The 14,015-nt window shown below is 40.8% G+C and overlaps 1 protein-coding gene across 2 annotated transcripts in view; it reads left to right on the plus strand.

Annotated features, from left to right (window-relative positions):
• The window catches only part of LOC113119858 (ETS domain-containing transcription factor ERF-like), a 30,559-nt gene extending 17,181 nt beyond the window's left edge, over positions 1–13,378 (plus strand). The window contains exons 2-5 of one of the 2 annotated variants that reach the window (XM_026289557.1): positions 2,161–2,395; positions 8,936–9,051; positions 9,154–10,091; positions 10,179–13,378. In XM_026289557.1, coding sequence (XP_026145342.1) covers positions 2,161–2,395; positions 8,936–9,051; positions 9,154–10,091; positions 10,179–10,736 — 1,847 coding nt within the window. In that variant the 3' untranslated portion in view covers positions 10,737–13,378. The remainder of the gene's footprint in view (positions 1–2,160; positions 2,396–8,935; positions 9,052–9,153; positions 10,092–10,178) is intronic. The other variant, XM_026289558.1, reaches the window with a different exon arrangement.
• Positions 13,379–14,015: the final 637 nt, after the last annotated feature.

The following is a 14,015-nucleotide window of genomic DNA, read 5'->3' on the forward strand; positions in this document are numbered from 1 at the left end:
TTGTGCATTCATTAATTGATTAATTGCATTCAGTTTTTTTCTCTCTTATACGTGCATTTTATAGCACTAAAGTGTCTTGTTGCTAGGAGATAGTGTGGGATCCAGGGACCCAACGCACGAGAGAGAGAAAAAGGTATGAGAGTGGATGGAAAAGGCGCACTTCTTGTGAAAGCTGAATGACAAATACACTCACGCATACGTCGTGAGTCAGTGCTGACGCGCACACACTGTGGGATGCTTTGTGTTTCTGTGTGCCCACTCACTCGGTGGAGGTCTGGTCCCCCAAGCACACAACTAATCATATATGAGCCGTTTAATGTGACATGTCTTGGTAAAATTGGCATGAATGGTGATGGATGATGAGAAGACCTTTTGAAGTCGCATTCCTATAGGCCTAAATCTCTTTGAAAAGGCACCAAAAATACAGGCCCAGTTGGTGGGTTTATTTTAGTATACCTTGAGTATCACTTCTGCTGTGGTTATGCCAGTGTTTCCTGCATTGCTGAATCTTCAACACACAGCAAAATGAATCAAGTCTTTGAGTTTTACTCCAGGTGCAAATATGAGTTTGGAGTCTGAATTGAGTGTTTTAACTCTCACTGAATATTGGCGAAAACGCATCTTTCTGTCGAGTTGATTAAACGGCAAATGACTCTTATGAGCTGAAACTTTTTAGTGAAGCAATAACATACAGTGCAAGCTGTGTAGTCCATTCACGATTGATTCTCTCTTATTTGCTGTAATCAGAAGCATTGTCTAATTCATGAGTAAATAACCCTTAAGAGCTGGTCTGAATCAATCTGACGAACTTGCTAAGTGCCTACTGAATCAACATCTGACTCACTGACTGAACTGCAAGTTATCATTACTTATACATTAACCGAATTTGTGTCCATAATATCTGAGACATTAGATATTCACTGACTTGTTGCTCATATGATTGTGTTGTTTATCACAAGAAGTGGAACTGATCTGCTGCTTTTCTGTGGGTCAAGTGAGTTTCCCATCTCCGATCTGCCAGATCTCTCAACCAAACATCTCCATCATGAGTCAAGCCACATTGCTGACTGTTCAGCAGTTGTCACGGACAGTTAGTACCAGCCCACGGTGTCCAAGTCATCCTACCGCCCCCCTGCGCAGCGTGGGTCCCCGCAGCACATGTGTGCGGTTGGCGGTGGCGGTAGTGCTGAGCTGTTCTGCGTTCGCTGCCTAACACGGCGACCGTCTTTATTAGCAGCCAAGCTCTAAACAGTCTGAAAGGGGCATTCCAGTGAGCACAACAACACGTCGTGTGCGCCAGGACCCTCTTGTTCTCTTTTGTGTGCGACTGTGGGAATTATGCTGTTATATTCGGTCGTTCCCACCTGAAATAGCGCGCCTTAAAGATAGAATCTTGCTTCATTGTTTTATGCTCTGATTTTGTTTTTTCTTTCCTAATAGGACATTGTGTCTAATTTAGAGCCAGCAGAAAAGGTTCACCTCGTTTGGGTTGAGTCTGGCTTTTTCGCACTCATTCCAAGTGTGTGTTTCTCATGCTTGTTTCAAAGAACCGTCTCACGATGTCACGTTGACTCAGCGTTGTGCATGGATTCATAATAGGTCTGCCACTTAGCATGTTGTGTAACCGTCTGTCCATGTTAGCGTCTCCAAAGCACAAACAGTTCCTGTAATGAGACAAAAGACCCTTAAAGTCACGGCCGTGTTTTTGTCTCGCCTCCAGCAGCCTCCTGCTTCGTTTTCTGCAAGTATTGAGTCTAAAAGTAGAGAGTGTGAACCATCTCTGTGTGTGTGTGTGTGTGTATGAGTGTTATTTTGACTGCTGCCTCAAGGATTCAGGATCGAAGCGCTCGTTAACTAGACACTAAGGCATTTCTTAAAACTTATTCAGACTTGGAGGTGATTGAGAGATAAATGGAAATCACCTAAACAAACTTTTACCAGACTAAAATCCTGAGAGTGAGTCTGCATAGAGGTTTACAGCCTTGGAAACGTATCGTTTTCTTGGCTTAATGTCATTTAATAGACAGCAGTGGTAATACAACCTCTTATTATTCAAGATAAGATGTGGGGAAACATGCCCTCACTTTACTCTCGCCAAATGTTGACTAGATTGCATCGAATTGGCAAGACTCTCAAGAGTGTTTTGTGTCTGACCTCTAGGGTTTGCCTTCCCAGACTGGGCCTATAAGCCGGAGTCGAGTCCTGGTTCCAGACAGATCCAGCTCTGGCACTTCATCCTGGAGCTGCTGCGGAAGGAGGAGTACCATGATGTCATCGCCTGGCAGGGGGATTACGGTGAATTCGTCATCAAAGACCCGGACGAGGTGGCACGACTGTGGGGCGCCCGCAAGTGCAAGCCCCAGATGAATTATGACAAGCTCAGCCGAGCGCTCAGGTGAGGATCTGCTCATTAAATCCCATTGTAATGCCACTTGTGTCACCCACTGTATCTTTGCTGATGAAAACACCTGTATTAGAGTGACTGAATGAACTTGAGTAATGGCACCGTTCAAAAACAAAGTGAGCTGCCTACCTAGACAACAATAACCATACTGATGCAGTGACTGCTCTAGATGTGACACAAAAATTGGGTATATTATCAATGTTGGCCGAAATAAGTAATTTTCAAATGAATATTTGGAAATATCAAACAAGAGTGTAGCTCTATTCACACCAATGACGATATTTTTATTAGCACCCACAACAATGAACATTAATGTTATGTTTATTATAAGCATGCTGTTATGATGCCACTTTAAATAAGCTTTAAAGTCAAATGAAAGATTCTGATTGGCTGTCAGTGTTTTTATCATTCAATATAAAATGTTTTGAAAGTGATTCAACAGTAATGTTTCATCATCGTTGTAGCAGTAATGTGGATGCTGTTGTTGTCATAAGAATAAGAATGATAACTAAAGCTTATTTATATAGTTAGCATTATAGTTCTTATCCTTGGCCTTTTCACTTTTGGCAACTTGATAACTTAACACAGCCTGCCAGCTTAGCAATGTGCCAACACACTGCCGAAAGATAACCGATACAGACCGCGTATTCTTGACAGATGGCATTAAAGTAGAGTGTTAGCTTAGCAAAATGCTAACCACCAGACTGATGATGCCGTTTATGCTAATGTAAAATAGCATCATAGATTAGCAACTTGACAGCATCACATTATTGATGTTGATGTCAAGTCTCTCTTGAGGTTCATTTTAGTAACCATTAGCATGAAGTGCAATTAATCTCACTCACTTAAAGAACATTTCGTCTCACAGTAGTTTGGAATTGCAAGACAGCGCACTAGAGTTGTTTTATAAAGAGAATGAGTTATCTACAAAATCAGCATTTTGTGAGCATGTGGTTGCTGTAAACTAAAGCTTTCAGCTTGAGGTAGACTAATATTGCTGCCAGTTTTATCTTTGCTCAGTCTAGAGCACTTTGTTTCTTTGATTTTGTGTGCTCTCACTGATTTTCTGTTCATCAACAACGCCTCTGCGCTTCTCTTTCTGTGTTAGCGTTCCTCCCTGTATACCATTTTTCTGCCTTTGCCTTTTTCCATCCTCGTCTGTCATTCGCAGTCTGTCCAGTTGCCTGTTTGTCTGTCTCCTCGTGTTATTCAATGCTTTGGATTGGTAACCATGGCAACCAGCAGATGCCCACTCAAACCTGCTGAACCTGCCTTCACCATCCCAGAATAATCAAGCCCACTTAGTGCTCATCAGCCATCACTTACAGGACTAGTGTGCATCCTCCACTTCCGAGAAAACTCTTTCATTTCTCAAAGAGAAATATGGACATATGAATGGAAGAGGAAGGGAGGGGGAAGAAGAAAGGCAGCAGAAAGCTGTGTACAGTTCAGATGTAAAGCAGAAAGTTCCTCAGTGTCACACTTCTGGGAAACAGAGAACTGGCACTGATCAGCACATGTGGAGGACACAAAACATGTCCTCCAAGTTAACTCCAAAAAGCATGCACACATTCTACTGTGACCTCATCTTGACTTTGTCATGCTCTGTTGTTGAAGCCTTTTTTCTTCATTCGCATAATTGTGAAGTTTGTGGTTTTCATTTTTAGGCCCACACAGAATCCTCGGACTAAACCTTTGCAGATTTCTGCAAAAATTGATTGCCAGTGTTTCTAAAATTCTTCAAATCTTTAATCCTTTGTATTTTCATTCAGGCAAACATAACTACTACTCAAGTTTAATGGTTTGTTCAAATGGCTAACATTATGAACTACATTTTGGTGTTTTAGCTACATTTGGTAAATTCTTGACTTTGGCCAGTAAGCAGAAACTAGCAACTAACCAGAATACAATAGCAACTTTAAAGTATAACATAGTACTTAATGATAAAAAAAAACATAGTAATACCATCAGACACTAAGTATATGATTGCATTTTAAATGAGTTTTGAATAACTAATTTGGAGTAGACATCACGGTTACGTCATTTGCAGCTGCAAACGTATAGTGGTGGGAGAAGAGCGCAGGTAACAAATGGAGGGAAATGGGTAAAATCAAATAGAGTACTATTGTGAATAAGAGAACAAAAATAATTGGATGTCAGAATCAGAATGCAAATAATTTTAATAGGATACTGTTGTCAAAGACGCCATTTACAGTTAACGCAGATGTTTTAATGGACCGACTATGGATGACAATCACTGATTAATTTTAAGGTTTACATTTGATATAAACAATAGGTCTTTATAACATTCACATATGCAATTCATAGGGGACATATTATATTAACCTTAGTTACAGCATGAAATACTATTTAAACCTATTCTAACATTTTACATAACAAATTTTATATCACAAATCTTAGTTGTTGTTTTTTTTTCTTTTGCAAATGCAAGTTTATACCTCCTAGTTCAGACTTTATAACTCTATTTAACTCAACAATAACAAGTTTTTCAATTTCAGTCAGGGATATAAACTCATGTTTATGAGCCGAGGGGAAATGAGAGAATGGCGAGTTGTTTTTCCTTATCAGAATTGTGAGAGATAATCTCGGAATTGCAAGAATAATTTCAGAATTTGGAAATATAACCTCCTTTTATTTCTTTAAAGGGGGGGTGAAATGCTCGTTTTCACTCAATATCCTGTTAATTTTGAGTACCTATAGAGCAGTACTGCATCCTTCATAACTCCAAAAAGTCTTTAGTTTTATTATATTCATAAGAGAAAGATAGTCTGTACCGATTTTTCCCGGAAAAACACGACCGCCTGGAAGCGTGACGTGTGTGCGGAGCTGAAGAATCACGAGCACCAGTAGGCTTTTGCGTTGAGAGCATGTGGAAACTGTGACATTACCGTGAGGGAAAAACCATCATCCAAAACAAACCATTGCTAACAGTCAGATTCAGTTGTTTATTAATGATCCAGAATCAGATCCCGAGGCTGAAACTGAACGAGAGCAACAGCAGCAACGACTCGCTCCAAGCGGGGCTCGAACCTGGGTCTCGGCATGGGAGGCGGACGCACTAACAAGGAGGCAGAGATATTTGAATCAGTTTTACTCACCGCCTGCGGTTCCAACACACAATCGTGACCCTTTTTCGTTGGGACTGCATTATCCTCAAGAAATAAACGATACGCAAATCCGTCGTCAAACTGGGCCTTGTTTGTAAAACAAGCATCTTCGAAATGCAGGGAACAAACACAAACACTTGCACAACTCCGTTGATGCTCTGTAAAAATAAACTCCGTCCACTGGTCCCTTAATGCTGTTTTTTTTTTTGGTAATCTGTGCCAGGGTTGTCTTGCCCTGGCAACCAAAAACACGCTTCTTTTGTGACTTTTCGCGACGCTCTCGCTCTGATCAGTGAATGTCTGTGCTCTCAGTGCTGTGCTATACGGGAGCGCGCGCTCTTCCGGCAGACATGCCCTCAGGACCCATATAAGGAAATTCCGCTCCCATCTAACGTCACACAGAAGCCATACTCGAAAAAAACTTTCCGAAACTTGTGACTAACCGGAAGGAGTATTTTGGGAACAAAAATATTCCTTCAAACGTACAACTTTATTTTTTGAAACTTTGTCCATGTTTAGCATGGGAATCCAACTCTTTAACAGTGTAAAAAACTCAGTATGCATGAAATAGCATTTCACCCCCCCTTTAATTTCATTGCTTCCATAGGCTGTTAATTTAAAACGTTCCGCCCAGAAAAAACATCATCACTGGTTCCTGATCATCGAATTGGTTTATAAATGATCATTTAAATGTTGGTCAGATGTTAAAATTTTTGGCTAATTTCATCGTGCTTTCATCAGCAACCAATAACGGTACTTTCAGTGTAGTTTGACCCATTTTACTACCATTAAATCTATTCTGTAGATTTTTTTTGTCAAATATGTGAAAAGTGTGCACATTCAGCATGAGTCATTTGGGAAAGAAAGGCCTGAAGGCGCTCTCTTTGCTTTCTTTTCTTTCATACCTAAGAGGTTGCATGTGTTCACTAAAATTCAAACACCCTTCAGACAGACTCCAGGCTGCACAGACGTCTCATTGTTAAGCTGTTGAAAACGAACAGACTGCAGGCCAACAGACAATGCAAAACAACATGTACACACTCGTTGTATTTACCTGATAACCTGATGCTGCTTGTAGACATCATAGAACCAGACCACTGCTTTCATAATGGATGTCATCCGTGTTAAGCTTAGTGAAAGTAAACAAAAGGTCATATGGATCAGCCGTTTCACTCAACAGCATATGTACTGCATGAATGTGAATGTCTGCACAACACGCATGTGCAAATACAGACACGCTTAAGAGTTCTTGTGCTCTTTTGAAGCAAGTTCAAATGCACTTCAAAGGTTTGTGTATGTGCCCTTTTCTCTGTTGGTTGAGTATGTGCCTTTGAACTTCTCAGTGCCCTGATTCAAACATCATTGTATATCACAATCATGTCTTCTCCCACATGTACTCTCTGCACCCTCAGTGACATCTTAATTAAACACATTGAACCCATAAATCATCTTAACATCTGAAGCATCAAATATCCATGAAGTCACGTTTAAACTCTGCACATATCTGAATCTGGCTGGCTGAGACCTTTCATGTATGGAGGAATTTAACGTGTGTGTGTTTATATATAATAACCTTCAGTGCTCCTTAACGATTTAGTAATTATGTCAGACTTTAACTGGAAAAGGTTTGGTTTTTCTCTCTTTGGAAAAGCTGGTCTGACATTTTTTTCCTGACATGTGCTGCATATGATCATAGCATTTTGGCTATACAAGAATTTTAACAGATCTGCTCCATGAAATTTGCTATTTGAACGATTATTTTTGTTTACATTAAGTCTAATTCGAGAAAGAATATAATGAATTTGCTACAAATATTTTACTAAAATTTGAATAATAATATTGACATTTACTTATAGAATTTTCACAGTTATTCAGAAGCTAATTTAAAATTCTGTTTGGGGGTTTGTGGGGCTGTGACAGTTACTGTGACAACCGCATCACTATAACCGACAATAGCACACGTGATGTCATGCACTCAATAACAAGCATAATACGAATATTATTTAGACTATAGGTCTATGGTAGTCTAATTCACAAATGACCTCAAACGCCATACACAGTGTTTCCTTTAGATTGGCAGGTTTGAGTGCAGGAAAATACAGTTTATTCTGCATGTAGCAAATTAATTTTGTGTTGGGCGATGGACATTGTTGGGAAACCAAATACTACACTGACGATCTGGAGCCATCTCCATTCATGTCACCCATCCGTGTTTGTATAAGTGTCTCCAAGTTCCTGTGATCGCAAACGCCTGGCTGGTCAGGTTTGATGACGCTAGGCTAACTTTGTGGCAGTACTTCATAAACAGGACGAGGCAATTTACTGTCGGGGATTTGTCATGTTGTGTTGCGCCTCATACAGTGCAGCATCACTGATTATAATGAGTTCTATAGTATTTTGCTGTGTCGCACCACATCCATTACACAGTGTGTATTTAGGCTTAGATATTTATCTTGGTGTTCTGCAGGCTGCGTGTTCACTGACGGAAGTGCTAAAATAAACATGCATTTTTGCTAATAGATAATTTAGCCTTGTTTATTATTTGTGTTTCAAAATAATAGGACCATATACACATACAAGTCCCAATCTGAATCAAATGATTCATGATACACGGTTTGAAGTCCTGATCTGAATAAAATTATTTGTGATGCATGTTTTGAAGTCCCGATCTGAATCAAATGATTGGTGATACGCGATCCGATTAGAGCACTTCGAAGTGGTGAATAATTTTGCAATGCAGTGCTTTAACTGATTCAGAGTTTTGAAATGCTCTGTTGTGTTCTTTGCTCACTTTCTCTATATCATCTATTGTTTGAATAATCATAGAAAAGAAATAATTACAATTAATAGGCCTAATGTACATACAATGTTTTATTAAACTGTGATCATGTTAAATAGCAACGTTAAATTCCATCATATTAAATACATTTAATACGTTTTCAAAAGCATCATCCCATTTTTTCCCCCACAAATCACACCCTGTATATTTATACATAAATTACAAATATAACTAATATTATATGTGTGTGTGTGTGTGTTCAAAAACCAGTCACATTACATATATAACACCTCACCACCATCTCCACACCGCAACACCAGTAGTTGATCCATTACCACCGCAGTGGAAAAATCTGCCACCGTCACAGCCATAGGGATTTGGGAGTTTTCAGTCTCGGACAAGAATTTGAATTATTTAGTACATGAGAACTATAATTTCATGTGTTCAAAGACCAGTCACTCTGTTTTTATGAAATGTGCAGATTTACTTATTGTAACTTTCATTTCTGAATTGGTCAATGCCTTTGCAAAGTTTAACAATTACAAGAATGTCAAATACATAAAAATGGGAGGCCTTCAACAAACTGTGACTCCTAATAATGGCTTTTAAACACGGTCTCTGCAGATACTACTACAACAAAAGGATCTTGCACAAGACCAAAGGGAAAAGATTCACTTACAAGTTCAACTTCAACAAACTGGTGCTGGTCAACTATCCGTTCATTGACATGGGCTCTGCAGGTAAAGACCCCTTCTTTTTAAACTCAATCTTTCTGAAACCCACCCATTTAGTTTGATGCACAAAGTAAAACAATTATTACAATTTCTCAACTTTTTTCATAGGTTCTGGTGTTCCTCAAAGTGCACCCCCTGTCCCATCAGGGGTAAGCACTCATTTCCGCTTCCCTCCATCCACGCCATCGGACATCCTTTCTCCTAGCGAGGAACTGCGCAGTCCTGGTGTCTTCAGTGCTGTGCCTCGACGCATAGCTCGTGGCTCTGTCTCCGACTGCAGCGATGGCACCTCCACCAACTCGGAGCTTGAAGAAACTGGCTTAGCTCCCGGTGACGACCGCCAGGCCGACCGTGCCTTCAGAAACCTGCTCCATCCGCGATTATCCCATGATTCCTTGTTCCGTGTCTACGGTGCACCGCCCAACCCAACTGTGCTCCACAGGAGCGGGCCCCATGCGCCCCCACACAGGGTCCACCCTGATCCCTTGTCTCCATTCCCAGTGTCCCCTCTCCCAGGCACTGGAGGCTTGCTGGCTCCTGCTCTTTCTCCAGCTCTCTCCATGACCCCTACATCTCACATGGCCTACACACCTTCTCCATCCCTCTCTCCCATGCTGGGCTCCCACTTCTCGTTCAATCCAGAAGACATGAAGCGTTACCTGCAAGCTCACACTCAGAGTGTCTACAACTATCATCTGAGTCCCCGTGCGTTCTTGCACTATCCCAACATCATCATCCCGCAACCCCAGCGCCCAGACAAGGGACTGGGAGGGCCAGCGGGTGTAGGTCCACACCTGTCAAGTCACCCTCTGCACCATCAGGCTGAGGAGCCTCATCTCTCTCCGTTCAAGTTCAAGTTACAGCCACCACCACTGGGTCGCAAACAGAGAGACGGGCCAAACTCGGCTGGACCAGGACATGCCCCAAATTCTGGCAGCGCTGCTGCTTCCTTCTCTTACAGCAGGGAGCCTGGTGCATCCTCAAACTCTGCTTCATCTGGAATGATGACCAACAACTCAACCCCAGCTGGTCCACCAAAGATCAAGGTACGTTGACCTTTAAAAAATCCACAATGTAGCTCCTTTGAGAATGAAAATGGTTTTCTGTAACGCTCATTTTGCTTTCTTCTGTAGGTTGAGCCCATCTCAGACATGGAATCGGAGGAAGAAGTCGAGGTCACCGACATCAGCGAGGAGGAGCATGAAGACGACGAATGTGATGTCTTTTCCCCTCCTCACCCCAACGGTGGCCTTGCCCCTCCACCCAACCACGATCGCATGACTGATGATGATGATCTCGAGGAAGACGTCTTCAAGACCCCAGCTGCACCAACCTCAGGGGTTGGGGCAAATCTTTTAGGTCTTAAAGCAGAACCCCGAGAACTAAACCTGGGCCAGGGCGCACCCATTAGCCCAGGGGGAACACGCTGCATTCCTCTGAAGCTGCGTTTTAAACGCCGCTGGAGTGAGGACCAGCGAATGGAGGCGGAAACTGAAGAGGCTGAGGACAAGAAGAGCAGGGCAGAGAGGGAGGAACTTACCCAAGAGTTGGAGCCTAAACTGGGGGAGGAAAATGGAGAGCGGAAGAGTCCGGAGACTTTGGCTGCACAACTGGGGACGGGCCAGAGGAGAGTGAGCTCTGAGCTGCAGCGAGCAACAGCACAGCTGTCTTTAGAAAACGACGTTTGCTGAAGAAGACGTGGTCAAACACATAAACCTACCAACACATAGCTGTCCTCCTTAAGGGCTGAAGGCAACTGTTGCTCTCAGAAGTTGCGTGAAGACCATCCATTCAGCATGTTTGGACGCCCAAACCGTCTTTTAAACTTCTGTACATGCAGGTTCACTCACTTCAAAATATTGCAACACTAAAAATTATTAATACTGACATCTTTTTTTTTAATGCATTTAAGTACCAAGGCCCCTTTCCCAAGCTTAGCCAGAGCCCCTTGCTTACCAAACCCATTCCTTTTTGTTTACTGTGTTAGACTTAACATCATCCCACTAGTATTCTTGGACACTTGGACACTTTTTTCCTCCTAAGAAGCTCTCCGTTAGGATTTAGGGATCAACCTAATACATTTTTTTTTGTTAATCAAGAGATTACAGAAGTGCCTAAACTGGACGTTGATGCACCCCTGTAAAATATGGGTAAAGATGGTGATCTTTTTCTTTTTTTTGTCTCGTCATTCATGCAAATGAAATGTAGTCACATGGTCACAGGCAAGTGGACATCATCTTATTTAAAACAGACACTCTTGGATGAAGTGATAAATGCAGGAAGTTATGCTGGCTCCACCTCCAACTCAACCATAGTTCTCAGACTTTGCGATTACAGACGCTTTCATTTTTTTTGCATACCAAGATTCAAGTCCCAGACTTTTTGCAGAACCAGCTTGCCTTTCGCTCTCAAACCAGGCCCTTCATTTGACTGCCTCCAGAGCCATTAACGCTAGCGTGCTATCAGCCTTCACTGCCGACCCCGGACACCAACTTTACCAGCTTTCCAGCAAGCTCAGCGGCTGACGGGACCACTCAACAACCTCTTAACGTATCTTAACACATGTATATACATTGAGGGATTCTTTTTATATATGTTAGTCCGTTTTCATGACCACCAGCTGGATGACAAATTATAGATCACATACGATTATTCCTTCACCAACTTTATTTATTCCTTTGTTATACTGCAGTTTTAACCCTGAGGGAACGTAATATGAACATTGGGGCAACATATGAGAGGGCGCTTTATGGTTTAATCATTGTAATCATCCCTAAAACCACTTAAACAATCCTGTACACCCTGCTGTTTTGTAAAGGATGCAAATCTTCACGGTTTGTTGGCGGTTAATCTCAGGCATACCACCCCACACCCCAGATCCTCTATCCAACAGGTTGTCTTTGAATATAAAGCCTTCAAATGAACAAACATTTGTGCCTTTTTATGGAAGACTGACCGCCCAGTGCTTTTCAAATGGGTTGCTTTATAGACACGTATCGACTCACATACAGGAGAGGCCTTAGAAACTGACCTCAAACACTGCTTTTATGCCTTATTTAGTTTTGTACTTTAAAAGAAAGCATCCTAAATAAGATGAGCATTTAGAGTCCATATATTCTCACTTTATTGCACGATAGTCGTATATATTTGATAAAAGAACAAACGCTGGTTTTGATACAAATTATATTTCAGAAGGTAAATCTATATGGTAACTCGGTTTAGTTCCAGGGCCCTACAGTGCTTTACTGTGAAAGAAAAGTGTTGTTCTAGACAAAGTTAAACATAACTGACCAATCGTTGAGAACCCCGAATGGCACAGCTGTCCTTAGCCTTATAAGGTCCATGTATAGTTTAAACTCGACCCGTCGCATTCGCATTCTCCGTCTCAGTCTCTCTGCAGTGTTTTAGTTGTAGGAGGCTGTTCTTTATCTACAGTGATCAAGATCGAACAGGAAACACATCCTATTTGGCTTAGCGTTTGGCGACAACCAGCTCCGTTTGCAGCAAAATGCAAGGGACTTCATAGTCAATGACGTCCTCGAGAAAGGGACCTCACTTCAACAAACTGACAACTAGAAAAAGTGGACATTCAGCCTCTTAGCCCTCATCTAAGGAGGAAGTATAGGACCTGACACACTTAACACTCATTTTTCCCCTTCTTTTTACTTTTATGGACTTAGTTTGGCGGCCTTACACCGGTTCAGTATCTGTATTTTAACTGACAGCTGCCTTATTTGTTAGAAAATACTTTGTTTTCCTCTTGCTCTCTATTCAATATAAACAATGCTGTTTTATTATACCTTTTTTTTTTGTTTATATTACCATTTATAATTTTTAATGTTGATATTATTGCTGGTATTTCGTTTGTACCCCTTACCTGGATTTTAACCTGTTGAGATGAACATTTTAATAAAGCGTATTCCTCTACCCTCTTTGATACCATGATATAAAAGTGCTCTGGATTTGTATTATTGCTGGTTTTTAAGTTGTAATTAAGAAAACCAGGTGAAGAGGTAGGGTGACATTATGCGATCACATTTTTATTTTAATCTTTTTCTTTTTCTGGTTGTGTACATATATAAATATATATTTTCCATTTTGAGGGGATGATGTAAGAAAAAGACAATAATTTCTTAATTGTGTTCAAGGTCTCTCTCCTTTTGCTTCTTTCTTAAAGCTTTCCATCGGTCTCTCGACGGTTATGTAATACTTTGTAAAGAGAGACGAAACTTGACGTTACAAAGAACCATGTATACTTTAGTTTCTCATGTGGTTTCTTTTGCTCCTGTAATTAAAACTGTAATCAGGGTTCATTAAAACAGGTAAAAACAGATCTGGGTTTCTTGTCCTTCATTTATTTTTCTCTGTTAATGCTATCTTCTTAGTACTGGTAAAATACACTTGAAAACTGCAAAATGCAAATAATGTTTCAACATTTTCACGATACTTGTTTATTAAACCTCAACCCTTAAACATTTTAAACTAATAATATAATAAAAATATCCAATTAAATGTAAAACTAATTCAAACACCAGTAATCAGAATGGCAGATTTTCACTAAACCGATATGTGTTTTATTTGGCATAGTACTACTGTAACATACCATAGTAATACTATGTTTTTTTTGTTTTTTTTTTAACTAGTTGAGACAGTAATTCTAAAAGCTGCTGAACATGAATCCAGGAACGTGCACGCGCACACACAAAAATACATATTATTTAAATTAAATATACATACATATATGTATTTTAAGGTCTTTTCATGTTACCTGTGTACTCGGTTATGCTTCTGTAGTTTCAGTTACAAACATAAAAGAACAAGGGCTGTTATTCCAGATCCTGCTCGAGGTGAAGCGAGATGCAAAATCAGGATTTGCTTTCCTAATGAAGTGGAAATTCACGCTAACGTTACATGAAGAAGACCGTTCACACTAACGTTCCTCTTCAAACCAGACGCGAAACAGCTCTCTG

Source organism: Carassius auratus, chromosome 19, assembly GCF_003368295.1.
Source record: "Carassius auratus strain Wakin chromosome 19, ASM336829v1, whole genome shotgun sequence".
In the NCBI taxonomy this organism is placed as follows: Eukaryota; Metazoa; Chordata; class Actinopteri; order Cypriniformes; family Cyprinidae; genus Carassius; species Carassius auratus.